This window comes from Chinchilla lanigera, unplaced genomic scaffold, assembly GCF_000276665.1.
Source record: "Chinchilla lanigera isolate Chin_1 unplaced genomic scaffold, ChiLan1.0 scaffold00091, whole genome shotgun sequence".
In the NCBI taxonomy this organism is placed as follows: Eukaryota; Metazoa; Chordata; class Mammalia; order Rodentia; family Chinchillidae; genus Chinchilla; species Chinchilla lanigera.
The window spans coordinates 5,594-33,562 of record NW_004955492.1 but is presented as its reverse complement, the minus strand read 5'-3'; the positions used below and the strand labels follow the sequence as shown (position 1 = coordinate 33,562).

Sequence of the window (27,969 nt, the reverse complement as noted above, 5' to 3'; positions counted from 1 at the left end):
CCTACTCCTGAAGACGGAAGTCCGGTTCACCGAGCCGGGTCACCTCGTGTTGCCCGTTGCCGGGATGGCGCACTACAACTTTAAGAAGATCACGGTGGTGCCTTCCGCCAAGGTAGGGGGTTTCAGATAGGCTTCACCCTGTGTCGCCCTTATCACTTCTCCGCCCTTTTTGCTTGGGAGCTCTCAGACCTGCAATTTTGGGGCTGGGAGAAGGGGACCCTAGTCCCCCATTGCTGGGCCTCACTTACTAGGCTGCGTCCTCTCCTGATCAGGGACCCCCAGGGATCAGCCCCACCATTTGAAAGCAAGCCTGTTACTCCTTTCCTCCAGAGACCAGAAACATTTTGAGACCAAAGGGCCCCTCAAGAGCAAATGGTCTCTTAGGGGCCGTAGAGGGGACGAGGTGGATAGATGGGCGGTGGCGATTGGGAGGTGCTAGGGAGGGAGCCTGCCGCGGTCAGTGATGAGCCGAGACCCCATCCTTGAGATTCTGAGTTCGGCGTAGCCTCCACTTTTGTCTGGAAGTCTTGGCTTATTGCTGTCGCGGCCTAACATTTAATTTTTAAAATATTCCCCTTTGCGGTTGGATTTGGGAAAGTTAGTTTTTTCCCAGACATATCACGATAAACATAACCAGGCCAAATTTGTATAATGTATTAATTCACAGTAGCAGGAGACTTCAAAAAAATGTTGAGTGTAGAGATTGTTAGAGTCAGTTTTTTATGTGGAGAACTTTCGGTGTTTGTGTGTGTGTGTGTTGCAGTTAATAGGTGAAACGAAAACATCTTCGGGAAACGTGTTTGTAAGGCAAGACTTTGGAACCCTGAAAGGGGGAACCAGTTCAGAGAAGAGGTTAATGTCGTTAGCTAACTTGCTCAGTGTGGATATTTTCAGTCTTCCTTCAATGGCTTCAAAATCCCAGCGATGGAATCGGCTTGTGTTAGAAACCTTTTTTTTTTTTTTTGGTAATGGGAATCGAACTTAGGACCTTGCGCTTGCCTGGCAGGCGCTTGTGCCACTGAGTTATATCCCCAGCCCTCTCTCAGTCTTTTCTCGCTCTTCTGACAGCATTCTGGCAGGTCTCACTGCAACTTGATATTTGCAAGTAAATCATTTGGAGGAATCACGTCTTAGTTATATTTTTGATCTCATGTTTTCTCAGCCATCCCTCAAGTTTGTTGAAGTGCAGCATCCATTTTTTGTTATCTTGAATGGGTTGTGTTTTTCTGGAGAATAGAAAAGTTTATGTCTAAAAGATGGATAACAGTAGTTTTTTGGTGATTGAAAGTAAAAAAGCCCTACTGGAAATCTAGGATACCTTTCTTTATAGAAGCTGTCTGTGGTGTTGGAATTGCCCGTAGTGGAGTGGGTGAGATTTGTAGGTGGACTGAAGAGAAAACAACAGAAAAACAGGCGTCTCTATGTTTACCTATTTGCACAATAATGGTGGCCAACAACAGGAAACTGATGTCACACTTATCTTTCTCAGGCCAAAAAGCCTTCTGGTCCCCAGGTTGGGAAGGACCAAGATCTTGTGCTAGGATTTTTGGACACATGGACAGGCAGAAAAAAAAATGACAGGGTCCACCAGAGACCTACAAGGTGACAGCATGGATCAGAGAGAATGGCCTGTATTGTGGGGGAGGACAGCAATGGCAAAGGCAGCCTTATGGATTGTTCTCCTCACAGAGACAGACTGGGTTTTAGCACCAAATGTTTGTGATTGATTTAAGACCCCAAGATTACTGATAGAGGCAGAAAGATTTGCTTTTTTTTTTTTTTTTGGTACTGGGAATTGAACTCAGGACCTTGCACTTGCCAGGCAGGCGCTATGCCATTGAGCTATCTCCCCAGCCCCCAGAAGGATTTATTAATATGACAGATATAGTAGCATATCAGTGGTTTGAAGTAGCTTTAGCATTCTCCCAAGAGGCAGGATGAATCTCTAGGTCTCCTGTGTTGGACCTTACTGTTTTCTTCTGCCTGTCCATATGTACAAAGAGGCAAGATGGCAGCTTTTGAGCTTGGGGTGAACTTAGGCCAGAAAATGGTACTTTATCTTATGCAGTTTTGTACCCACAGTACTGCCTAAGGTAAAGTACCTACCTTTTGGAAGTCATTTCCTGGAGGAATAGGTATAAGCATTTATAAACACACTAGAAATATGACAGTTGTTATTATGGAGGTATATACACTTGACCCTCTCTTACCTGTGGATTGCAGAACCATGGATTTAACTAACAGCAGATCAAAAATACTTTTTAAAAAATTATGTCTGTATTGAACATGTATACTCTTTATTTTTACTGAACTCTAAACATACAATATATATAACATTTGCATTGTATTGGGTGTTACAAGTAATTTACATATGACTTAATAGCAGCACAGTTTGTACTTCCTAAATTGTGGAAGCAAGCCAAATGTCCATCCACTGAGAAATGGAAAAAAAAATTGTGGTATTTTTATATAATGGAATATTACTCAACTATAAAGAAAGATAAACTCGAGGCTCTTACAGGTAAATGGTCACAACTAGAGACCATGAAATAAACCAGACCTCTATGTGTAAGCAACATACTGTCTCACGAGTGTAAGAACCTGAAAGAGTGAATAAAAATTAGGAGTACCATAGACATTGTGAAATGAAAAGCAAATGCTCAAGTAAAGAGCAGCTGGGATGAGGGAAAAGAGAAAAGAAAAAAGGGGAAATTATGTATATATGTATATACGGGATAGCTATCATAGTTGTGCTACTGACTTCTATTGCTCTACTGAAAGGAACAGTTAATGATTCCTTACTTGATCAATCTTGCATGTCTCTATTTGGTTTCCTGAGAAATCACTTTGAAGATACCAATATGTAATACAACAACCACTGTTAATTTCCTACCACTTTGTCTGTAATTCAGTATTGCTTGTATTGTTCTTATGCTACTTTATAAATGGGTGTTTGTTTGTTAATATGTTTTCCTTCGTTTATTTTTAAAATAAATTTTTACAAAATGATTTAAATTACAAGAGTGTATGTGTAGATTCTACACAATACTGTGCTGTTTTATTAAGGAACTGGATCATCTTTAGTATGGTGTTGTTTGGGTGGGCAAATACCAAGGGATGATTCTGCATGAATTTGGGAGACTTGGTGATTGGTGAGTGAGAGTCAGGGGAAGCTTCATAAAGTAGGTCACTTTTGAATGAACCCCTTAACTATACAAGTAAAAAGACTCTTTGGAGGAGAGTAGAGAAGGTCTTTGTAGCCAGACCTTCCTAACACTTTTTGCTTTTCCTAATTTTTGGCAGACCATATTGTGATCATGTTACTTTTTCTGACATTATATTCTGAGTGAAGAAATGGACAAGGTCATTATTTTATCTTCAGCACCTGGGTATTCCTATCATCCTTTGTGAGAAAAGGTCAATGTTGTTGGATTAATCTGTGTTCAAGGGAGAATCAAGTAATTTTACATGGCTAGGTACATGGAATTGAGGAAGCATGGGGATAGAATCTTTACTAAAGAGGGTGGGGCTATTTGCACTGGGAATTTATGCAGTTATCTTTTATATCAAATAATCACTTTACATAAACATAGGAAATTATAAACTGAATTTTTCCCATTTTGTGTAAGTTTAAAGTTAAAGCTGTGCATGTTGAGATTGAAGGATTGTTTCTTTTTACTGTTTTCTGATTTATGCTTGAATTGTCTAAGTTTCAAATACTCTTAGGTATTCAGAAGTTAAAGTAACATCAAGAAAGCATGGAGTAGGGGCTGATGATTTAGCTCAGGGGCACAGCACCTGCCTGGCAAGCGCGAGGTCATGAGTTCGATTCCCAATACCAACAAAAAACAAAACAAAACAAAAAAACAAAAAAAGCATGCAGTAAAATTTATTTCAGCAGCCATTTGGTGTTTCTTAAGAGCCATAAATATGAACAAAGTTGTATGTAAAAGGTTTGGTTAGAAAAAATAAATATTTATAGTTTAAAATATGTAGTACTGTTACATGTTGTTTATAAGAAGCTTTCAAACAAATGGGTGAAAAGTAGATGTTTGAGTTGTGTTTTGTTTTCTTTTATTGCAGGACTTTATTGACTTGACATTATCAAAGACTCAACGAAAGACTCCAACGGTTATTCATAAACACTATCAAATTCATCGCATTAGGCATTTTTACATGAGAAAAGTCAAATTTACTCAGCAGAATTACCATGACAGACTCTCACAGATTCTAACAGATTTTCCCAAATTAGATGTAAGTGACTCTGGGGGACATGAATGATTATGTAAATGTGAGCCTTGAAGAATCAGCTTTTAGCCAGTTTGCTGTACTTATTTGACAGAAGAAACATATTTGTCAGAGGTTAGTCAGGGAGTATCAAAGCTGGGAACAGAATCTGTATTTTTTTGAATCCTTACTATATTTTTCAGTTGCTTCAACTAAAGAGGTCCAAAACTATCTTTCCAGGCTCTCTTTGTAAGTTCTAAGTTTGCAGGGCCCAACCCAAACTAAAAACTACAGGTTATGAAATCTGAAGCCCAGGAGTCTTTCATGCTTCACCAGCTCCTCTAGACTTTTGTCTCCTCCCTTTTTCTGAGGCATATTTTCCTCTGGGCTCAATTGGGCCAGTGGCCTAAGATCTACTACTGTTTGTGATCTTACTGTTTTATTAGGTGGTGATGCTCATTTCAGTACTGACAGTTTCTTCAGTGGCAAGATAGCAATTGAGGCTGAATATCTTACTCTGCAGCATATTGCACTTTGCTTGTGTGTTTAGCTGTAGAAACACAAGAGCAGAAATTGCTTGACAGAGCCTGTAAATGAAGTCTTTTTTTTTTTTTTTTGAGACAAGGTCTCAATATGGAGTTCAGACTGTCCTTGAGCTCACATTGTAGCTCAGGCTGGTCTTGAACTCACAACGATCCTCCTGCCTCAGCCTCCCGAGTGCTGGGATTACAGTAAATGAAGTCTTACGAATGTGTAGGATCACACTGTTGTGAGGTTGAAATTGTAAAGGTTGTGGGAGTTGGTATAGCCCTAGTGCCAAAATTAGCCATTGCCCTAAAATGTTCCTTGAAGGTAGATGAGGTAGAAAGAAAGGGTTGGTTTACATAGCAACTTTTATATTTAAAAAAGTAATAATGGCTTATTTCTTTAAAATGCAGAAGCACTATAAAGTAAAAACTTAGGCTAGAACCTTGGAAAGGTTTTTGACCTGCCTTTTAGAAGATGCCTGGCCTGTAGGGGTAGGACAGAGTAGAGACCATCAGAAGGTCAATGCTGTGATTGAGAAAGAGCATGGTGACTTAAGACAACTGTGATAGTGGTGAGGATATTGAGAAATGATTGGCTTCAGCACCATTAAAAAGAAGAACTCACAGACAAGGTATAGTGTTGAGGGAAAGAATGAGAGAACTTTGAGGTTCTCCACCTCAGAGAGCAGAGCTGCCATTCACCAATCTGGGAGAGGCTGAGAGGAGGGGTGTGACAGGGAGGGCAAGAGTCCAGACAGTGTATACTACTGAGAGATGTGTGTGAGGCTCTGTGTAGAAATGCCAGAGCTCAGCAGAGGTCTGAGGTCTGGCCTGGAGATGCAAAGCAGTTTTTAAAGTGTAGACGCTATTTAAAATCTCCTTGAGGTCATGTGGTCTCAGGGTGAGCTTAGGAAGAAGAGTACCCTGGGGGCTTGAATGTATGGAGCTGGGCTGTGGCAGTGAGTCAGCACAGTTTGGAGAAGTGAGTGTTACAGAGGAAGCCGAAAATGCTTCCAGTAGGATGAGTAGCCAGCTACCCAGTGCTGTTAAGAGGTGTAGAGGAAATCAGGATTGGCAGTTGGGAAGTTGTAGGTGAGCTTGATGAGCTCACAGAGTTTGGGAGGGAGCAAAGAAATAGGGTAAGATGTGAAATGACTGTGGGCTCAGAGGAGTTTTAAATTTAAAAAAAAGTCCTGAAAAGTGATATTTGCAGCCTAATGGAAATGGTCTTGTGGAGGAAAGAATTTCTGGCGCAGTATTCCTGAGTAGTACCACAGGGGGGATCTAGTACACATGGGGAGGGCTGGCCTTGGCTAGATCCTAGATAGATCTGTCTCTGTACTGGGATGGGAATTAGGGCAAATAGAAGAAGAAAAGGGACGAATATCTCTATGTGTTAATTGTGTGAAAAAATAAGTAACCGTTGGACCAGAATGACCGCTATGCATTTTTTATTTGTTTATTATAGGATATCCATCCATTTTATGCCGATTTGATGAATATTCTCTATGATAAGGATCATTACAAGTTGGCTCTAGGACAAATAAATATTGCCAAAAATTTAGTGGACAAGTAAGGTATTTTCTTACTATGGTATCTTTTAATTTAGTATCAGTAGTGGGAAAATATACTTACATATTTTTTATTTTTTTGAAGTGTTGCTAAAGATTATGTGCGGCTAATGAAATACGGTGATTCTCTCTACCGCTGCAAACAGCTGAAGCGGGCTGCCCTTGGGCGGATGTGCACTATTATCAAGAGACAGAAGCAGAGTTTGGAATATTTGGAACAAGGTACTTGTTAACACATTAGCAGAATTTTTTTTTTTTTTTTTTTTTTTTGAGACAGGGCCTTAATACGTAGTTTAGGATGTCCTTCAACTCACTGTGTAGCCCATACTGGCCTTGAACTTGTGGTGATCCTCCTGCCTCAGTCTCCCCAAGTCCTGGAATTATAGGCATGCACCACCATGCCTAGTGCAGAAATGGTTTAATGTGTCCTGTTAAGATAATAGATGCTTGTTGAGGAATTATTCTTAAAATGGTTGTTTTCATTTTAGAGATTGTGCGATCAGTTTTTTTCTAGCCTAGCGTGTAAGAACTTCTAATAGGCCTGTTATTGGAGAGAATGTAGCTAGTGATTATAATGCTTATAGAGTAATGGGACTATTCAGAATATGTATGTTTTTTTTGTTTGTTTGTTTTTGTTTTTTTGGTTTTTCTCTGGTACCGGGAACCGAACTTACGACCTTGCGCTTGCCAGACAGGCGCTTTGCCGCTGAGCTAAATCCCCAGCCCCTGTATGTTTTTAAATATTGACTACGTAAGGCATAGACATGAATCTTGGGAAAATACTGAAAAATGTAAAAAATAAAAAGACTCATAGTTTTACCTGTTGACATTTTCATTCTTTAAAAATGCCTTTATTTAGTAGGGCCAGTTCTGATTTGATGTAATAGAGTTTTATAGAAAACATTACTTGCCCTTTTTTATTTTAAAGATAAAAGAACAAAAACATTAACAAACACACAGACATTTACAAAATAACACAAAACTAATACAAGCAATACAGAATTTCAGACATGATAGGAATTTTTTTGGGGGGATGGGTTCTTTTTTGAGACAGGGTCTCACTACGCAGTTCAGGCAGCCTTGAGCTCACTTGGTAGCCCAGGCTGGCCTCGAATTAGCAAAGATCCTCTTGCCTCAGCCTCCTGAGTGCTGGGAGTACAGGCGTGCACCACCACGCCCAGCCACGATAGGAAATTAATGATGGTTGTTGTATTACACATTAATATCTTCAAATTGGTTATTACTTCCCCCCACACTGGAAACCGAACTTGAGACCTCACACTTGTCAGGTAGGCACTGTGCCACTGAGCTAAATCCCCAGCCCCAGCCCCCTTTACTTGCCCTTTTGCATGCATTTTTATACTGCAAATCATTTTGACTTGTTTGGTTTTATTCTCCTTTTCCCTGCATCTTGTAAATGATTTTTCAAATAACATTTATGCACATGGGTGCCATAAAAATTCTTTCCTACAGGTTGTTGGGTCTGCAGTAGAGCCCTGTGCGTGGGTGCCACTTGGAGCTGTTTTGGTGTTACAGATGAGTCAGTTAATGCACACAGCCCATGTTGCAGCCAGAAGATTTTGGCACATATTCTTCAAAATACACTGTGTTGTCCAAATAATAAGAATCATTTATTTAAAGAAAATCTTAAATTTTGAGTTTGATAAATTTTTAACTAATTTAAACTTTTCATAGTGCGTCAGCATTTATCCCGCTTGCCAACCATTGATCCAAATACAAGGACTCTGCTTTTGTGTGGGTACCCAAATGTTGGGAAATCCAGCTTTATCAACAAGGTAGGTCTGTTTTTTACTGTAAAGCAGATGATCTGTCTTACGTCAAAGTACTACTGTTTTCTGACTTTGTGGGACTTAGGATGCATTTGGTAATATTTTTCTGCTGATTAGTTAGTCCTTTAGTAAACATTACTGTAGTCTTCAAGAGGACTTGACAGCTGAGCACACTCAAGTTTCTGTCTGGAACCTAGATTATATTGCTGTTACAGAATCCATTACTTCTGTTTGTTTGTTTGTTTGTTTGTTTTTGGTTTTTCTCCGGTACTGGGAACCGAATTCATGACCTTGCGCTTGCCAGGCAGGCGCTTTTGCCACTGAGCTAAATCCCCAGCCCCCAGAATCCATTACTTCTGATTCTTTTGTGCACCCTGTAATTTCTAAAGAATTTGAGAGAATTAAGTACATTTTTGTTGATAAATGGAGAGCTTTACCTGGGTGTGCTGTGTTAACTTATTCTGAAACTGGTCATGCCAGAGGGTTTTCTCGGCCAGGTGACTTCCTCTAACAGACAGCATTCTCGGAGCTAGAGTCTCCCAGTCTGCAGTTACTTTTCAGGTGGTTTGTCACCTTGATTACTGGGTCAGCTTTCATTAAAATTGGGTCCATTGCGGTGGTGAGTTGCTGAGTCTTTCTTGAGTGAATTTATGTACAAGTATAACATTTAAGAAACAGTAATTTTACCTGAGGACAGTTTAGTGGACCATGAAGGATCTGAAAAGAGTAGAAAGGGCATTTAAATAATTACTTTGTAACTAGTAACACTCAGGTGCCAAAAAATATTATTAATTCTTTCAGGGCTTATACTTTACTGCCAGGAACACTTAAGCTTTGAAACAGGTTTGTGGGTTTTACTTTGTCCAAAAAGTGCCCTGACATGGTGACAAGCAAAACTCCAGTGTTCAGGTGAGGTTTCAAGTTCTTGCCAGCAGCCAGGCATGGTGGCGCGCGCCTGTAATCCCAGCACTCAGAAAGCTGAGGCAGGAGGATCGTTGCCAGTTCAAGGCCAGCCTGGGCTACCAGGTGAGCTCAAGGCCAGCCTGAACTGTGTGGCGAGACCATGTCTCAAAAAGGCAAAAAAAAAGTTCTTGGCAGCATGTCTAAAACCTACTTTGACTGGCCCATGCTGTAGGAGCTAATGTAGTGACCACTGTCTGTGTGTCTTTTTAAATTGTAATTTAAGCCAATTAAACAAAATAAAAAATTCAGTTCTTCAGTTGCATGAACCACATAGTATTGATTAGCAGCATGTCACTGGTGGGCTCTGTCTAGACAGCACAGATATTTAGCATTTCCATCTTCAGAGAGTGCTGTTGGGCATTGCTGGGCCAATGATGCAGGTAGTAGGAGTGAGAGAGGTGGTGGCCACCCTTCAAATGCTGCTGCTCCATGACCTCCCTGATACCTGTAGCACGAGCCCACGGGCATGAAGGAAGTTCATAACTTCTGTCCTACACAGTTTAATCATGTGAAGTCTCTTGTTGGCTTTTTTTCCTGATTAGCCAAAAATTAGTCCTGGTAACATGTAGGTGCCATACCTGTATTGTTTGAATAGAACTGTTTGTGTAGAGCTGTGAGGGTGGAAGTTTTGATTGTTCTGTTTCAAGGTGACCAGAGCAGATGTGGATGTTCAGCCATACGCTTTTACCACCAAGTCTTTGTTTGTCGGGCACATGGATTATAAGTATCTACGTTGGCAGGTGAGTCTGGAAACAATAGAAATCTTGGTTTTGGGGTTAATGGAATTCAGTGATTACAAAAGAGCTATAGTGATGTTTTATAGTACAGAGTCAACTATGAACAACAGTCTGTAGGGAGAATCCTGAGGAGGTGGGGAGCAAAGATTCTCTGGAATCACTAAAAACTTAAAATATCTCCATCACCTTAAAGAAATCTCTTCTGAGCTTTGGGGATGCATACGAGCAGTTCATATTTATGTAATTCAGAGAAAGCAGCCAGCAGCCAGATAGATTTCTGCATTTGAGATTCCATTTCAGTAGTGATGCCTGTAATGAAGTGAAATCTCTTTGTATCATTTCTCTGTGCCTAGAGATGGTATATACTATTTAAAAGCATGAAATAGTCTATTTCCATGAGTGAATTCCATTTAACTTTATAAATGATGAAGAAAGTAATTTTTTTTTTTTTTTTGGTGTTTTTGAGACGGGTCTCACTATGCAGTTCAGGTTGGCTTTGAGCTCACTTTGTAGCCCAGGCTGGTCACGAACTCACAACGATCCTCCTGCCTCAGCCTCTTTGAGTGCTGGGATTACAGGCATGCACCACCACACCCGGCCTGAAGAAAGTACTTTTTAAGACTGGGAGAGTTTGCTGTTATTCCAGTTTTTATATTTTATGATGTCTCTAATGAAAAGGGAAGTCATTTTTTCTTTTTTTTTTTTTGGTTTTTCTCCGGTACCAGGAACCGAACTCACGACCTTGCACATGCCAGGCAGGCGCTTTTGCCGCTGAGCTAAATCCCCAGCCCCTTCTTGAGATCATTGGCTGGTTCTTTAATGAGGCCTCCAGGATCCCTGCTCCCATTTTTGTTGTTTTTGTTTTTTAATGTATTAAGAACACAGAGTTTTCTTTTTCTGCTTTGTTACTTTCATGTGGTCAGTTTCAGAGACCTACATTTTATTTACTGGTTTTGTTAGGTCTGGTCTGACTGTGTGAGAATTAACTGCTAGAAAAGAAGGTTGTGATAAGTACACTTTAAAGTAATAAAGACTGGTTATTAGGTTGTAGATACTCCAGGTATTTTGGATCATCCTTTAGAGGATCGGAACACCATTGAAATGCAAGCTATCACAGCGCTGGCTCACCTTCGTGCTGCAGTTTTGTATGTGATGGATTTATCTGAGCAGTGTGGACATGGATTGAAAGAGCAGTTAGAGCTCTTCCAGAATATCAGACCCCTCTTTATCAACAAAGTAAGTATGCTAACTAGTAGTTTAATTTTCACAGTATTCCTCCTCCTCCGTGGGGAAAACATATTCCAAGACTTCTGTTGGGTGCCTGAAACTACAGATACTACCTGAACGCAAGCACTGTATTGCCACAAATGGTGATCTGATAATGAAGATAATTGCTTGAGTGAGTGGCTGGTAGCATACATAGAGTTAAAATACTGGACTAAAGGTAGTTCATGTCTTAGATGGGGTAGAGCAGGATACCATGAAATTTTACTATACTACTCAGATTAGTACACATTTTAAGAATTATTTCTGAAACTTTCTGTGTAATATTTTTAGACTACAGAGGACCTTTGGTAAATGAAATAGAAAGCAATACCGTGGATAGGGTTGGGGGCAGGACTATCATATTCCACAGTTGAAAGTAATAATTACTTTTTTCCTTGCTAGCCTCTTATAGTTGTAGCAAACAAATGTGATGTGAAGAGAATACCAGAACTTCCTGAAGATGATCAGGTAAATTGCCTAAATGTTATAAAAATTTGTTTCTAATTCTCAATTCTTAGACAACCAGTGTTTAGAAGGAATTTCAGCACTACAGTGCAAGATAATATCTTCAGTGGTTTAGTGACATGACAGTATAACATAGGTTTCTTCAGAAACATTTGTGTTTGTTGGATTGACACATTTGACCTTTAGGATATGATGATTTAAGAGTATTCACTAAGTTGGTGCTTTAGAGGAAGCTAAACACTTGGAGGTGTGCTTTCTCTTTTGTAGGCCTCAAGGTATCAGGTCAGTGTTTTCCAGAATAAGTTTTTTGTTGGGTTGAGCATTCATTCGTAGGTGTTACTTAATAAAAGAGGTTACGTGAGTGAGTTGGGGAAACAAAGGATTGAGTGAAGGAAAATGAGGATCTGTAAGCTCTTGTAAGGTGCAGCTTCCAGAACTGTACATGCAGTGTCTGCTGATGTTTTCCAAGAGGCAGGCAAATGTTAGGCATAATTTTTCAAATTCATTGACTTTGTACTCCTTTTTAATAGGCAACTTCTGGGTAAGTGCTTTGAGAGATGTGCACTGTTACAGTAGTTCTCACACTGGTCCTGCAACAGCAGCCTCAACTCACTTTTTTTTTTACTAGCTGTTTGTCAGAAATGCATATCATGGGCATTCCAGGCCCCTCAGTCAGAAACCTTGGGGTGGCAGCAGTCTGAAATGAACAGGCCTTCCCAGGTTGACTGATGCCCACTTGACTTCTGAGAACCACTCATTAGAAGGGTAAAGGCTGTCTGGTCATGTCTTCCGGAATGTACTTTATTGACTAAACTAAAGTAGAAGATTCTGAGGTAGAAGATTCTGGGGTAGAAGGGACATGTTTCCCATTCAGTGTCTCTTGTTCTATTTGAACTTGTAATACTTGGTAAGGATTAGCTTTTTAAAAACAGCCATACTGGTTTTCTCAGAGAACAGTAGTACATTTTAAAAATTATTTATTATGTGTACATTGATGTCAGAATTGATTTGCTTTTGAAAAATCCCTTGATCTATTATGTTATTTCAGTTTTCAGTCCAAAAGGCATTGGTGAGTGAAGAAGGAGAGTAGGTAGGAAAGGTTTAAGATGTGATTTATTAAGTTATGGTTATATGCTCATACTTTGGAATTAGACAAGCTCACTTCTGATGGAAGTGAGAACCTGCATCATTGGTTACTTGCCAGCTGGATACTAAAGAAATGCGGTCACTTTTTGGAGTCCAAGTTGATGTATTCACTGGAGGAAATGCCTGTATCAGTTATAGAGAAGATTTTATGAAATTAGAGTGCAAGTGCATAATGGACACTTTCGTATTTTTACTGCTTGGTTAATTCTGTAGTTTACCTTTCAGTGTGACAGTTACCACACAATGATGACACTTGATAGTTACTGTCACATAGCCAAGCTCAGTGACTGGCTTACTCAGGGTCATGTGCTGCTAAGGGGCAGAATTGGTGCTCAGACCAGGTTTTTCTCTGAAACTACTGCTTTGGACTCCATGGTAATGGGATTAGACCTTCTTCATGGGCAGCTTCAATATCGTGGGTTGGTCACCTTTTCTGAACTGTGGTCACATTTACAGTTAGATATAAATGAGGTATTTGATGGAGACTATTCAAACCAGTCCTTTCTTTTTATACTCATATTGATTTATCAAGTTACTAGATTTGTAAACTTAAATTGTTTTGTAAGGAGTTCTCTTGGACCATGGAAGACAAATTTTTTTTAAAATAGCATGAAGATTCTATTTTTTTAAATCAACCTCGATCTTGTCAGTTTCTTTTTTGGAATATGAAATCATACAGAATGTTCCATAGAGCTTGAAATTTTACTTGGCTATAATCTAGTTTGATCTCAAATGTTTGCATTTTTTTAATTGCAGAAGAATATAGGGAAAAGTAAGTTTATTTCTTTAAGGATTAAAAAAATAATAGTTGTTGAAAAATTCGCATTTGCACCCTCCATTTGCAGAACAGTATGGTTTGTTCCACAGGGAACTGAAAATCTGTAATATATGTCTTGTTCTTCTTTTATTTTCCCAGAAAATATTTATAGACTTGCAGACTGAAGGATTCCCTGTTGTAGAGACCAGCACCCTGACTGAGGAAGGTGTTATTAAAGTTAAAACAGAGGTTAGTGCTTCCCTAAATCAGGCGAAGTCAGTCAACAGGAGAAAAGAATCGTTTTCTTTCTCAAAGTACTCACTGTAGCCAGACAGGAGTTGTGCATTGTAAGGTGGATCCCAACACACTCAGAAGGCTTGTGCCTTGTTTCACTTTGATGAATGATGGCATGTGAAGCGACCCTTGTGTGCCTTGGTAGCTGCTTGGGAATTAGTTCTGCTTGTACCTCTTCCCCTCATGGGGTACCAAAATCTGCAGACATTCTTGTTTCTCATATAAAGTGGTATAGTATTTTCATGTAATCTACATACATCCTCTCATACTTTATTTAAATAATTTCTAGATTACTTATGGTACATAATAATTGTAAATAATATGCAAATAGTTGCTCTACTCTATTATTTGAAGAATAATGACAAAAAAGAGGATATATGTTTAGTACAGGCACAGTTTTTTCTTCAGCTATTTTTGATCTGCAGTTGGTTGAGTTCATGGATACAGGATCTGTGGATCTGGAGAACTGCATGTACTTTACAGTTCCTACATAATGAGGCAGCTGTGTCTTTTCACATATTCCTTACCAACTATGGTAAAAAGACTACATTAAGTCCCTGACTTATGAATTAGTTCTGTTTGAGGAGAGAACATTCGTAGGTCGGATTCATTCATGTCTGACAAAGTGAGACTTACATACCTTTGACACAGATCTGCAATCCATACTGCTTTGCACTTCCTAGCAATCCCCTCCACATTATTGCTGCTTTTCCTCTTGCTTCTGAACATTGCCAGCTCTGATTGAGCACTGTGCTACTGTGCAATATCATGCTACACAGTACGCACATAGCAGTACAACTGTGATGATGTCTGGCCAACATGTGAGCTATTTCTGTGATTTGTTTCCATCTACACATGTTTGTAATGTGAGATCCATTTGTGTCTGTAAAAGTTTGCAACTTGAATATAAGTCAAGGACTTCACTGTACTGTCATGGAACTTGTTCAGAAGTAGAAAGAAAACTGCAAAGCAGAAGCAGCTTGAGGGAGTCTCCTGTTTGATTTTACATGTTATTTTAATTATTTCCTGCTTATTGTTATTTTAGTTGAAAGTGATTAATTGTTCAAATTTCAAGAAAAAAGCAAAACCAAACCTAAAAAAGCTGCAAACATACCTGGGCATGGTGGCACATACCTCTAATCCCAGCACTCTAGAGGCTAAGGCTGGAGGATTACTGTGAGTTGGAGGCCAGCTTGCACTACATAGTGAGACCCTGCCTAAAAAAAAAGAACTCAAGTTTCAGGACTTGGGGTGGAAGGGAGCTTTGCACCTATGTAAGGAGATGCAGGTACAGGGCACTTGAGTCTGCATAGAGTGGCACTAAGGGTTGGAGAGAGGCCACTGTGAGACATGAGAGGGTTACTTCAGGATTTAGGCCCTTGACCCAGAAAGAGAATGGGGTCTGCCTCAGTAAAAGAGGGAGTGTATGGGAACTTGCAAACCACAGCTTCAGTGAATGGAGGTTCTTCTTGGAATTTGTGGTTGGGGACTGTTGTATGTTTTTGTGACTCTGCACCTTGTTTTTATACTTTATTAGGCTTGTGATAGGCTTTTGGCTCATCGAGTAGAAACCAAAATGAAAGGAAATAAAGTGAATGAAGTGCTGAACAGATTGCATTTAGCGATACCAAACAAGAGAGATGATAAGGTAAGGTTCTCTTTTGAGGGCGTGGTAGAGATACTGTTGTGCCAGTGCTACAGAGTAGTACAGTAGATGCTGGCCCACATACACAAATGGATTTCATAAGTAGGCTTCAGTTTCTCATTTGTAATAAAAATACTCACGGTGACAAGTGAAAAAGAAAACAAAGTAGTATGTAAAACCTGCTTCTCATTCAGCCAGCAGTAGTTCCTGCTAATTTGTTAGTTTTTCTTCCAGAAATAGTTTAAAATCAGATTTTTCTTTAAAAATTAAGCAGATAGAAGTGCTTTTTAAATTACCATTTTCTTGCCATAAGACAGTGCACACTTATTTCTTGGTGTGTTCTTGCAAATAAATTTCAAGATGTAGCATTAAAAGTATTACTGTCCTTCAGAAATGCCTTAATTTTTTTATAGTCTACTAACGGAGAATTCATATTTCCCTATATTATTGACAATTTTGGCTATAAACTTCTATCAATCTGATGTATTTTCTATGTAAAGATGAGTACACTTGAACATTTACATGCTTGTTGTTTATCAAGTTATTCTTTTCTCAGTGATTTGTATTTTTTCTACATCAAGGAAATATTTACTGTTTTAAAAAATATATTTGTGGGACATTAATGGTTTAATTTTTTAGGTTACCTTAACTCGGTTACCTTTTTCTTCCTCCCCCAAATACCTGTGCAGCACCCACGCAGTGTCCTGATTTCATGACACTTTGGCTTTGAAATTACTCAGCTTATAGAATATACCTCTCATCCAAAATCTGATACCTAACATGTTAGAGGACAAGAAGTTTTTGAGACACTGTAGATGCAAACACATCTTAAGCTCTAGACCTGATTCTGATTTAAGATTAATTTGTGACCTGTAATTAGCTTCTCTACTAGCTCAGGTATCCCTTGAATCTGGTTCTTAGAGAGATGCCACACATCTGGGTGTTATAGGCTATAAGATTAGGGTGGTTGTGTTCCAAGTTAGTTTCCAGAGAGGTCTTGAGGGCAGAGAGCTGCCAGAATGTAGACAACAACTCTCTCAGTGATGTTTAGGCTTAGTGTGTCTAATTTTTTCAGATTGCATAACTTATCAGGTAGACAGCTAGCAAAGAAAAATTTTAAAAAATCTGAATCTGCTGGAGATGAAAACTTTTCGGATGAAGTTTAGATGCTATGGGAGTCTGAAATTTAGACTATATATCTAACCATTGTTAATAAATGTAGAATCCCCACATGTCAGTTTTATCTATTGCATCTTACCAACAAAGTCTTTAGAAGGCGAGGGTGCCATCAAAATACAGGAACATTTATGTGTACAGTGGGCTTCTTTTGTGAGATTTGAAAGATCCTTCCCTCCATTCCTCCCCATGTCTAAATTAGGTAACTTTATATCACATCCAAAGATGTGATATGCTAGTAGCCAGGAATGATCCTTATGTCACCCATGGAGGCATGTAGATGTAGTGCTGCAAAGGTTCAGGGACTCTGTGTCTAACACTGTGTCTTTAGCCCTCTGGTTGTCACAACAAAATCAGCTTAGAAGAGAAAACTACCTTTTATAACCTCTGATTGCTAGCAGAGGCTTCCTGGACACAGAAACTGTACTTACCTTTTTGCTCTTGAGGGAGAGGCTCTTCAGCAGGATGAACTTCCCTATCAGCAGAGGTGGGAGATTCTTTGGGTCTTGTAGGACAGTCAGTGGTCCTAGGTTAGGCATTAGCTCCTGCATCTCTGAAGGGAGTTCAGTTAGCTTTAGCTTAAGCTGAAAGACACTAGTTTTCTGCCTGGTTTCCATGTGAGTGTTGAGGACACTGTTTCTTACCCCAGCAGCTGGCTTAGGTTTCACTGAGGAGAGAAGGCTCTGCAAGGGAAGACCGAGGACCTGCAGTCCTGACATACACTCCCAGGGTGGACTGTAATTTCTCTATTAGGAAATTTGATATTTATGCCCTGTAAATATTTCTCCTCTCTTTGTCAGTTGCCTTAGTTGTTATTATTTTTTAATTCTCTATTAGGAAATTTGATATTTATGCCCTGTAAATATTTTTCCTCTCTGTCAGTTACCTTAGTTATTGTTTTTTAATTCTCAAATCTCTTTTAAACCTATTAATAAATTTCCTTTATTATTGCTACATTTTTTGTCAATTGTAGTAGCCTGCTTTCCATTCCAGAACTATTTTAAAAGTGTCTTTTACTTTTAGTACTTTTCATTTTGTTTTTAACCCTTTTTTGGATAGAAATCCGGGCTGTTTATCTTTTCATTGAATTTTCATATGCACTTGGGTTTAGGTCTGAGTTTCTCAAATTGATCAATTTGTTATTATTTATTTCACTTTCATCTTACAGAATTTTTCTTCATAATTTTGATGTTTATTTTTTCTGAATTAATTTATACTTGGTTTGTGGGATCCTCCTGACCTCCTTTCCCAAAGTCACACCCCCAGAGTAAGTGTTGGTTTTTAATTGGCCTGGGAATAGTTTTATATTTCCCTGTCAGACAAAAAAAATGCTTCTAGATTTCCCGATTTTTTTCATTCACATTTAGCAAGGCATTTCACATAAATATTTTCAATGATCTCTTCTTAGGAAAGGCCCCCTTACATCCCAGAAGGAGTAGTGGTGCGCAAGAAGAGAATGGAAATTGGGGAGCCCAAGAAGAAAAGGGTATGCTGTAATTCCTAGTCAATAGTTTTCTTGTGGAGAGGGGAGCAGAAACGTGGTGTGGGCATTGGGCACAAGATGAGCATCCCAGGTGCTGGACCTGTTAGGTTTTGGGATCTGAGTGAATCCCCAGTAGAAGTCTATTCTTACGGAGTTCTTCAGTTGATACTAGATTGCAGTGAAGGAAATACATAAGATATGTAGTTCATCAGATGGTCAAAAATAGCTCTGTAACTAGAAGTAGAAGTCAAACCTCAGAGATACTGAAAGGGTTGAAAAGATTATTTCACTGCAACAAGGAGGGGGCAAAAACATTTTGGCACATAAAAACTAATTTTATATATATAAATAAAACTATATAGCTATAAGTAAAGCTGATTATATATCTATTTTGCTTTTCCATTGCAGGAACGAGATCTTGAACTGGAAATGGGAGATGATTATATTTTGGATCTTCAAAGTAAGCACTAGACTGTAATAGTGTTTTAAATGCCATTTGCATATGGTGTTTCAGAAAAGCAGAAATAAGTATTCATGAGTAAAGGTCTTCCAGCACACATTTGTCTTTGGTTTTTTTGAGATAGGGTCTTGCTATATAGTTCAGGGTGGCCTTAACTCACTGTGTAGCCCAGGCTGTCCTCAAATGGTGATCCTCCTGTGTTAGCCTCCTAAATGCTGGGATTACAGGCATGCACTACCATACCCAGCTCTAATTTGTAATTTTCTGAAGATCAGAAATTAAATACTGTTAGGGGTCTAAAATTTTTTCCTTCCAGGTCATTTTCTATTGTTTGTAGGTGAAAAGATTATTTTTTCACAGCATATAAATGTTGGTAAGTGCTGATCTTGTTAGTAATGTTACATAGTGTTGAACATAAATGCTTTATAATTTTTGTTCTGACTTGGCAAAAATTTTAACTCAGTTTGGATACATTGTACTTAAAGATGTTAGAAACTATTATAACTTTTTTTTTAAACTTTAGAATACTGGGATTTAATGAATTCATCTGAAAAATATGATAAGATACCTGAGATCTGGGAAGGCCATAATGTAGCTGATTATATTGATCCTGCTATCATGAAGGTCTGTGTCACTTTTTAAATGTTTTTTTTTTCCCCTATTTCATACGTCCACTTGAAGATACAACCACCCTCTCCCGCAGCTTTTTGATAATCTTTTATCTTCATTTCTCTGTACCCTGGCCCTGATGCAAAGTCTCCTACCCCATTCTACACTCACTCAGAGACATCACCACACCTTCCTTCTCTACTGGCACTCTGCTGTCTGCATTGCTGGGTCCTAGAGACAGCCCAAGCCTTTCTCATCGGCTATTACAGGCTGTGTTTCAGTAGGGCTGGCATTGGTGTCACTCTGCAGACCTATCACTGGCTGAGCAGCTTCTGTCACAGGTAGTTTCTAGCTTTTTTACTTCTTTGAGGCCTCCTACCCATATTTCTCTCTGCCACTTCTGTGGATGGTGCCACATTATCAAGAAAACTGAGCTTGTGGGTGTGAGCTTTGTGCTCTGGGTTTTTGTCCATATCCCACTAACCCTTCAGTCTGAGATGGAGGCTGAGCTCTTGACGAGGCTCTGCCACTTCCCAGGTGTTTCTTCTCTAGAGCTTTGCTCCATCACTGATGTGTTTGTCCTGTCTGTCCCCTTTCCGTGCTTGCTTTTAGATAAATGTCTGTAAGTTTCTCTTACCTTTTAAAAAGATGTTTTCCTTTAGTCGATACCCTGTTTTTTTCTCCTCAAACTTTTTGAACAAATATTTATACAATATTTATGTCTACATTTCTTCATTTTTCCACTATTCAGATCCCTAAATGTCCTGCTTACTTTATTTTTTAATTTTTAAAATTTTAAAAATTTTTTTGTCTTTTTGAGACAGGGTCTCACTATGCAGTTCAGGCTGACATTCAGCTCACTTTGTAGCCTAGGCTGGCCTCGAACTTGCAACGATCCCCCTGCCTCAGCCTCCCAAGTACTGGGATTATAGGCGTGCACCACCACGCCCGGCTCCTGCTTACTTTATATTTTCTGTTAAGTTTTCATGAGCTCTTCACATCCTGCATCCCAAAATATATTTCCTCTCTGGAAGCTGGGTAGCAGTATTGTGATTTGGGCGTTTATTGAATGAACCTAAGTGTCAACCTGCTCACTCTGTATCACTCTCTTCATTTACAAATTACCTTTGGCACCCTCTCATTTTCATCCTGTGTGCCTTTGCCATAGTTAGGTCTCCCTGCTTTTCTACTCTCTTCCCCTTTGTATTCTGTCCACACCCTAGCATTGAGAAATCATATGATTCCATTCCTTAAACTCTTCAGCTGTGCTTCATGCATTCTTCTTGGCTTGTGTCACATCCCACTTTTCTTGGGACAAGACAGGGTGGTCTGTGGAAGGCCTGGACTAGCCCCTCCCAGCCTCACACCTTCTGTGATTTTCACCAAGGTCGGGTCATGGACACATCACCCCATGGAGCTCCTGTCTAGATTGGTTTGGTAGGGTATAATATATGTACATACGTTTTTTAAATTGAGTTTTGTCTTACTAACTTTGTAACCAGAGGTTCTGTTTAGTAAGGTGTCAAAATGGATCAGTGAGTATTGTACAAGTTCATTTTATGCTTCCTTTAGGAGTGATGGGGAATGAAGGAAGTGTCTCTGCAAGTTTTTAGTGTTGAAGTTTGTTTTAAAGAAAACAAAATGGCACAGAACAGTACTGACATGCCATCAGTGTGTTTACGTAGTCTCCATTTCCCTCCCAAAATCTGTTTCCTGTGACAAAAGGTCTGTGTATAGACGGGGCCCAATTGTGATCAGATCATGGTTCCTATAAACATGTTACACACCTACTTAGGAATTTTTCCTTTGTTCATTTTGTTTAATTATAACCATTTTTAAAGAAATTGGAAGAGTTAGAAAAAGAAGAAGAGTTAAGAACAGCTGCTGGAGAGTATGACAGTGAATCTGAAAGTGAAGATGAAGAAATGATGGAAATTCGACAGTTGGCAAAACAGATTAGAGAAAAAAAGAAATTGAAAATCCTGCAATCGAAGGAAAAAAATACCCAGGGACCAAGGATGCCTCGAACTGCTAAGAAGGCAAGTTTTATGTTGTGCCAAAGAGGCATGGTATATTTTTTATATATTGGATTTTTGTGTAAATCATGTAAGTGCTACATTTCAACCCATTTGTGACCCTAAGGATTGCAGATACTTTGAAAATTCGTTGGTGTATGCACTTGCAAGATGTTTTGCTCTGATGACAGTGCTTTTTCTTGGTGGCTTTCAGGTTCAAGTTCTGCACTATTATAAATCTTAATCATTTGGTAATTATACAAGTTAAAATTGTTAGTTTATGACAAAAGTAAAGCCATCAATTGGCATTTTCTTACACTTTAATTTCTATATTAATGAGAATGCTTTACCTTTTGCAGTTTATAGAAACCTAACCCAGTCTAACTTAAACCCAAAGGCAATTTATTGGCCCTTGTGACTGGTTAGGATGGGGAGAATCGCACTTTAGAGATGAGTGGGTCAGACAGTGTCAGGATTCTTTGTACTTCTCAGCCCCATCCTTGTTGGGATGTCATTCTCTGCTTGATCTTACCTGGGTGGCATATCAGACCTAGGTCATGTACCCATCCCTGTAGCCATGACAGGATCTTATGATTGCTACCCTGGACCACAGGAATGGGTAGGTAGTTCTGCAAAGACAGTATGGAGGGCAGTTATAATGTAATAGAAAAGGAAGAAAAATAATTTGACATTACAGATACTTTTCTATGGATATTTATATGTTTGAAAATAATGTTTTTTTTCATATTGACAGACTTGGGCATTTTTATATTTCTCTTGGTGGTACCCAGTGGTGTCTGGGAGATGTTATTATACTGATTCTGTCTTAGGATGTGTCACCAACCTCAGCTTTAGTATCTCATCTATACTTTGAAAACAGTCGCTGTCTTATTTGAAAAATGAAAAGATACAAAGTATGTGTTACTACACATAGGAATTGCTTAGTCAGTGTTACTTTTTGTGGGGTTTAATTGAATTCTCCAATATCATGAAAGTGATCCCAAGTAAAAATAAGTGTGATGGGGGTCATTGTAAGAGATCTAATTGGAAGATAAAGAGGAAAATCACACTTTTTCGTACTATCTGGTCATGATATAAATAACTTCTGTGAGATAAAGAATATTTTAAGGGACGGAAATAAGTAGTCAGATGAAGCAGTAAATAGGACGAGATCCAGAATGGTCTTGCCTATAGGAACGTGTGTCCCTTGGACTTGGTGTGCACCACCCTCTCTTTCCATAACTGAATTTTTGTTCACTTTTCTGCAGACCTTCATATGTTTATTTTTTCCAGAAGTTTTTTCAAACCTGTCCTCTTGCGTTTTTATGAGGACTTCATTACATGAGCAGGATTGAAACATGCACAGCTTAGAAATATGATAGGGCAAAAGGATCTGACCTAGTGCTAACGTGAAACAGAAAGGCAAAGGAACATTAGGGTACATTTTTAGTTTTTATGACCTGCTGTAGGCAAAAGAATACTTTCTTTAGGGAGAAAAACAAACAAGTGAGAGGGCAAGAGGTCAAAGAGAGTTTTTGCTTTGTCAGCCCTGAAGCACCCAGTTTGTAACAAGTCTGTTGTTTACCTCTGTCATTTGGGAACTGAGCACTAAAGGCCACATACTTTAACCTCATTGTTCTAATTATTAGGTTGTTTTTGTCACCTGATGTGGAGTTCGTGAATGGAAGCAAAATTTTGCCGAATGCTTTTGTTTGCGGACAGAAGTGTTCAGGAACTTTGGCCTTACTGTATCACATGTATGCTTTTCCTTGATTTAAAAAAAGGCATTTTATCAAGCTAATTTGGCTTAATACAACTTCTTTTCAGGTTCAGCGGACAGTTTTAGAGAATGAGATGCGAAGTCTTGGTATTGACATGAATGATAAAGACAATGTAAGTGCACAAGGATGCTTTTAGATGCAGTTGTACTTTGCTTAATGGGGACATGTTCTGAGAAATCTGCCAGGCGATTCTGTCATGCAGACATCACAGCAGATACTTACACAAACCTAAATGATACAGCCTACTGCATACTTGGGTTATATAACGTACACACGGTATTGCCTCTTGTTTTAGGGTCAATGAAATCAACATGAGATTAAATCAGGCATACGAAAAAATAATGTAATAAAGATGCAGTAAACATGAGTGGTAGAGGCTGCTGCCAGTGTAACACTGCGCTGTTTTACAGTGACCTTTTCTTGTGAGTCCACAATAAAATAAGGGCAAAAAGTTGTAAATATATGTCATTAACAGTCTGTACATAATTGTATGTGCCATACTTGCATGCAGCTGACAGCACAATAGTTTATTTATATCTGCGTCACCATAATCACATGTGTAATGCATTCTGGTACGGGAATTATGACAGCTTTGTCACTGAGCAGTGAGAATTTTTCAGCTCCATTATAATTTTATGGTACCGTTGTATATGTGCCTCATATTTGACTGAATGTTGTTATGTGGCACATAACTGGATGTGATTAGGTAGAGCTTTTTAAATAAAGAAACCAAGGTCTTTGGAACCTATGAGAGTACAAAATTGATTTCTAACTTAGAGGGAAAAGAATTTAGAACATTCCACATTTCTGTTAATTTATTGGCAGAGGGTCTAGTTTGAGGTGATGGGTTATCAGCCATGCTACTCTTGTTCCCTGTGGGGAGTGGTTTGGGAGCATGTAGCTCAACATCCATGCTGTTGGTGCAGAAGGGTGATGTTTTCAGAATTCAGCTGTTGGTCACCATTGGAAAAGCATTAGAGTCCATTTGCACATTCCATTTTCTTTAGTTTAGAATAGGCAAGGATTCGCCATGTGTTAATTTCCACTTTAATTGCTATCAATTATGTGAGGTGATCCCAATGTTTATTTTTACTTTCTGTCCATATTTTATTATGTGTGTATATATATATTATCTTTTACTTTCATGAATGGAAAATTTGGAAAATGCTGAAAATTTGAAAGAAATTCTTTATGGTTGTGTCACAAAATAGTAGGTTGAAAGGTAGAAGGTGTCTTTTTGTTCACTTTTTTGTTCACTTTTCTGTGCAGAAGATTTTTCATATGTGTTTCTTTTAAAATACATTTATATCACATTCCACATATTTTATGTATAGCTCATTGTGGTATAAGCATTTTTTTCTCACTTTTTAAAGTTTTTTGGTGGTGCAGGGATGGAATCTAGGGCTTTCATAATGAGCTACATCCCCAGTGTATTTTTTATTTTGAGGCAGTTCTTGCTGTTTGAAATAGTTCTTGCTGGATTGCCTAGGCTAATCTCAAACTTGCAGTCACCCTGACTCAGCCTCCCAGAGTACTGGGATTTCAGACGTGTACCACTGTGCCTGTTCTTACAGTTTAACAGAATTCAGTTTCTTTTTATTTTAGACCTTTTAGGTTAGTTTCATTTAAGGAATTCATTTATTTGCTTTCACCTCAGAAACCAAGGTGATATGTAAGAAATACATATTAAAATGATTTGTATCTGGGGAAAGTATAAATTAGAGTGGGATGTTGAAGTGAATAAGTAGCTGTCTTTATGGAAGTACAAAGATGTGCAAGACATTTTTTATATATGAGAGGATTTCTGACTTTTTCCTATGATGAATTATGTTGGAACCTATACCTCTTCATATAATAGAATATTTTCATGTTCTTGACTATTTTCTCAAAGGAGCCCTAGAATTGGAATTAACCAAATTCAAAAGGACAACACTGTGTTGAAGTTTCATTCAAAGAAGGCTGGGATAATTTAAATTTCATCAGTAATGTTTAAGTACAGTGGTACCTTGATTCACAGACACTTTGCTGGCTGGGTGGGTTGCACACTCCGTAATCCCAGCACTCGAGAGGCTGAGGCAGGAGGATTGCTGAGAGTTTGAGGCCAACTTGAAACCTTGTCTCAAAAAGACAGAAAAAAGAAAACCAAAGTCTTAGACTGTTTGAAGTAGTTGTATTGTCCTTTTTTTACAAACAAAAAAAACCAAAAGTGACTAAGGTTGAGGGGCTTATTTAAAGCCCTAAGAGTAACCCAAGGCAGAGTCTTGTCAAGGATGTGACTGTAGAACCTATCTGAGAGAGAGGCAGTCTGCATGTCTTTGCTTAAACTTGAAGCTGACTTTCTGTCTCTTTGTGTTCAGATACATAACCCCAAAATGGACTAAAGGAGAGATAATTCTGTATGACTGAAATATAAATTATTGTGCTAAATCTAATAATCAGCTTTGTAACATAAATAGCTGTATTAGGAATATTTATAAGTAATTATGTGAAATTAATTATGTGTATCTTTTGCTCTTATAATAATAGTTCTTCAAACTCGTAACTGTTCTCTCTCCTTGTTGGAGTAGTGTTGATTGTCACTGAACCTTGTCACTGAACAAGCAGGACTGGATCTTGAGCTCTGCCGATTGCTTTCTGTGCATTTCAGGCCCACTACGCAGTTCAGGCAAGAAGGTCTCGGAGTGTCACTAAGAAAAGGAAGCGGGAAGACTCTGTGCCACCAACCTCCGTTGCCAGGAGTCGGAGTTGCTCTCGAGCTCCACGTGATGTTTCTGGCCTTCGGGATGTGAAGGTTAGTCTCCGCACTATGTAATTTAAGAGTATAAGTGTATTTACACCAGAGCTCAGAGCAAACACTAACAGTTGTTTTGGGCAGCAGGACCTATTGGCTGGGGTTTATCCATGTACTCCATCCCCTATTTTCTTTATATCCTTTATAGTTGAATGCTCCAAGCAGTTACCTGGGTGAACCATTCTCTTTTTCTCTGGAGAGTGGACAAAAATATGTTCTTAAAAAGTACCACCAGTCTGGGAACAGGTCCACCTCTTTAGGGGAGTGAGAGTACTAGCAAATGGCCTGTCAACACCTTGAGGCCTCAGTTCTGGAGAGCCTATGGAGGAACCGGCTCAGAGGGAATTACTCCAGTTGCTCATCATGTGATCTTGCTTGTGTTCATGTCATTATGGAGAACACACCCCCACACCCTTCCTCCCAGTTGATAGCTTGGTCACTGTCTAATCTTTTGTTGTGTTTTTTGACATACACTGGATGTGCACAGTTTCTTTGGCTAAAGGTCTTTTTAAAAAACCCAAAAGTTTTTTGTTTCAGCATTTTGGAAATTACGGTATAGGAGGAAGTCTGTACATAAAAGTCTGCTTTATAGATACTTGAGTTTTTCATTTCCCGGCCATTTATGTCTGGAAATCTGGGCTTTTAATACTGGCATTGTTGACCATATGTGAATAATATATTCTCATGGGCCTGAGATTCAGTCTTAGTTTATGTAAGGGGTTAGAACACACATACTGTAATCTTCTAAGTCTAAAATGTCTTAGTTTTTCTAGGTTTAAAACTTGTCCTGCTAGGTGTGGTGGCACATATCTATAATCCCAGCACTCAGGAGGCTGAGGCAGAAGGATGCCTGCAAAGTTGAGACCAGCCTGGGCTACATACTGAGTTCAAGGCCAGGCTGAACTATATAGTGAGACCCTGTGTCCAAAAAAAATCTTATCCTAAATACAATTTTTTTGAATTTTAATACACAAATACCCATTGAGTTCCTGCAGAATCTGTGTTGGGCCTAAGGGAAAATAGTGACTGAGACTTGGGTCTCATATAGAACGGACCTGGTCCCTAGAAGCATGCAGTGATTTCCTTACTTAAGTTTATTTTCTCCCCATCTATAGATGGTGAAGAAAGCCAAGACTATGATGAAGAATGCTCAGAAGAAGATGAATCGCTTGGGGAAGAAAGGGGAGGCAGATAGACATGTGTTTGATATGAAGCCCAAACACTTACTTTCTGGCAAGAGGAAATCTGGTAAAAAGGACAGAAGATAGTGTTCTTTTCAGTACATGGTTTGGCTAGACTGGCTGCTTCTTTGGTATGTTTTCATAAAACTGGAGTAATCTGTTCACTGAAAGAACAATGCAATAGCTAAAGGGCTTGGGGCTGAAAATGATGATTAACCTTATAGAGGTGTGCATAATATGAATATTTTGATTAGATAGTGTTTCTGTATTCTATAGAGTTGATTCAGATTTCAAACTGAAAGATTCATTGGTATGATTATTGGGGTTTTTGACAGAAAAAACTTCACTTCGCAAGAAGTAGCTTTGATTTATCACACATGAATAGCCGTTTCTAATGAAGAAGACATCTTCACTTTGTGATATATGCAGAAAGCTACTGGCTCTGACTTGTAGGCCTGGGAGAAAACCAGTTTATGAGTGTGTCAGGACCCTCTGTTTAAAATACTCTCAAATTATTTTCTAGTCCTTTTGTACAATATATCTATCATTGTAAGCTGTCTTCAACTATTTCATCCAAAATAAATTTCCAGAGAAAAATAGCTTTGATATACTGAAGTTTTGGGTGGCTTTTTTTTCTGTTTTGACTTGTTTTAGATACAAATCAGTATTGATTCGGCCAAGTGAGAAAAGGAGACCGAAATATAATATTTTTTTATTTTTGAAACAAAAGTACTTTTTGGGAATAAAGTGCCCAAAGTATTGCAGCAGTTAACTGTGACATCTCCTGTTTTAGTAGACCATTGCTGAAAATTTTATGTTGTGTAAAAGACAAAAACACCCTAGCACTGCCATAAAGCATACTTTTTGGGAGCCCATTCTCAAATATTTTTAGTGGATAAAATTATGAGGTTTATGTTAGCTCACAATTCGCAAGCATGGTAAAATATAACAAGTGAATGTAATGAAATATTAAAAGTTTGAATACGACTTCTTTATTACAACACAGTTGTTACACTACTTTTATTTGTAGTTAAAAACAGAAATGTTGTAAATTGTGCTGCCAAATTGTACATGCTCAGAGTACA

At 38.7% G+C, this 27,969-nt stretch overlaps 1 protein-coding gene across 1 annotated transcript; it reads left to right on the top strand.

Moving 5' to 3' along the window:
- Positions 1-4: 4 nt before the first annotated feature.
- Positions 5-27,969, top strand: Gtpbp4 (GTP binding protein 4). The gene is made up of 17 exons (XM_005404907.1): positions 5-112; positions 4,084-4,254; positions 6,223-6,326; positions 6,411-6,547; positions 8,021-8,121; positions 9,726-9,818; positions 10,860-11,051; positions 11,484-11,549; positions 13,609-13,698; positions 15,281-15,391; positions 17,973-18,050; positions 18,456-18,507; positions 19,031-19,131; positions 20,958-21,155; positions 22,959-23,024; positions 25,560-25,703; positions 26,819-27,969. Exons 1-17 carry the CDS (start codon positions 65-67, stop codon positions 26,969-26,971), a joined length of 1,905 nt encoding a protein of 634 aa, XP_005404964.1. The 5' UTR covers positions 5-64; the 3' UTR covers positions 26,972-27,969.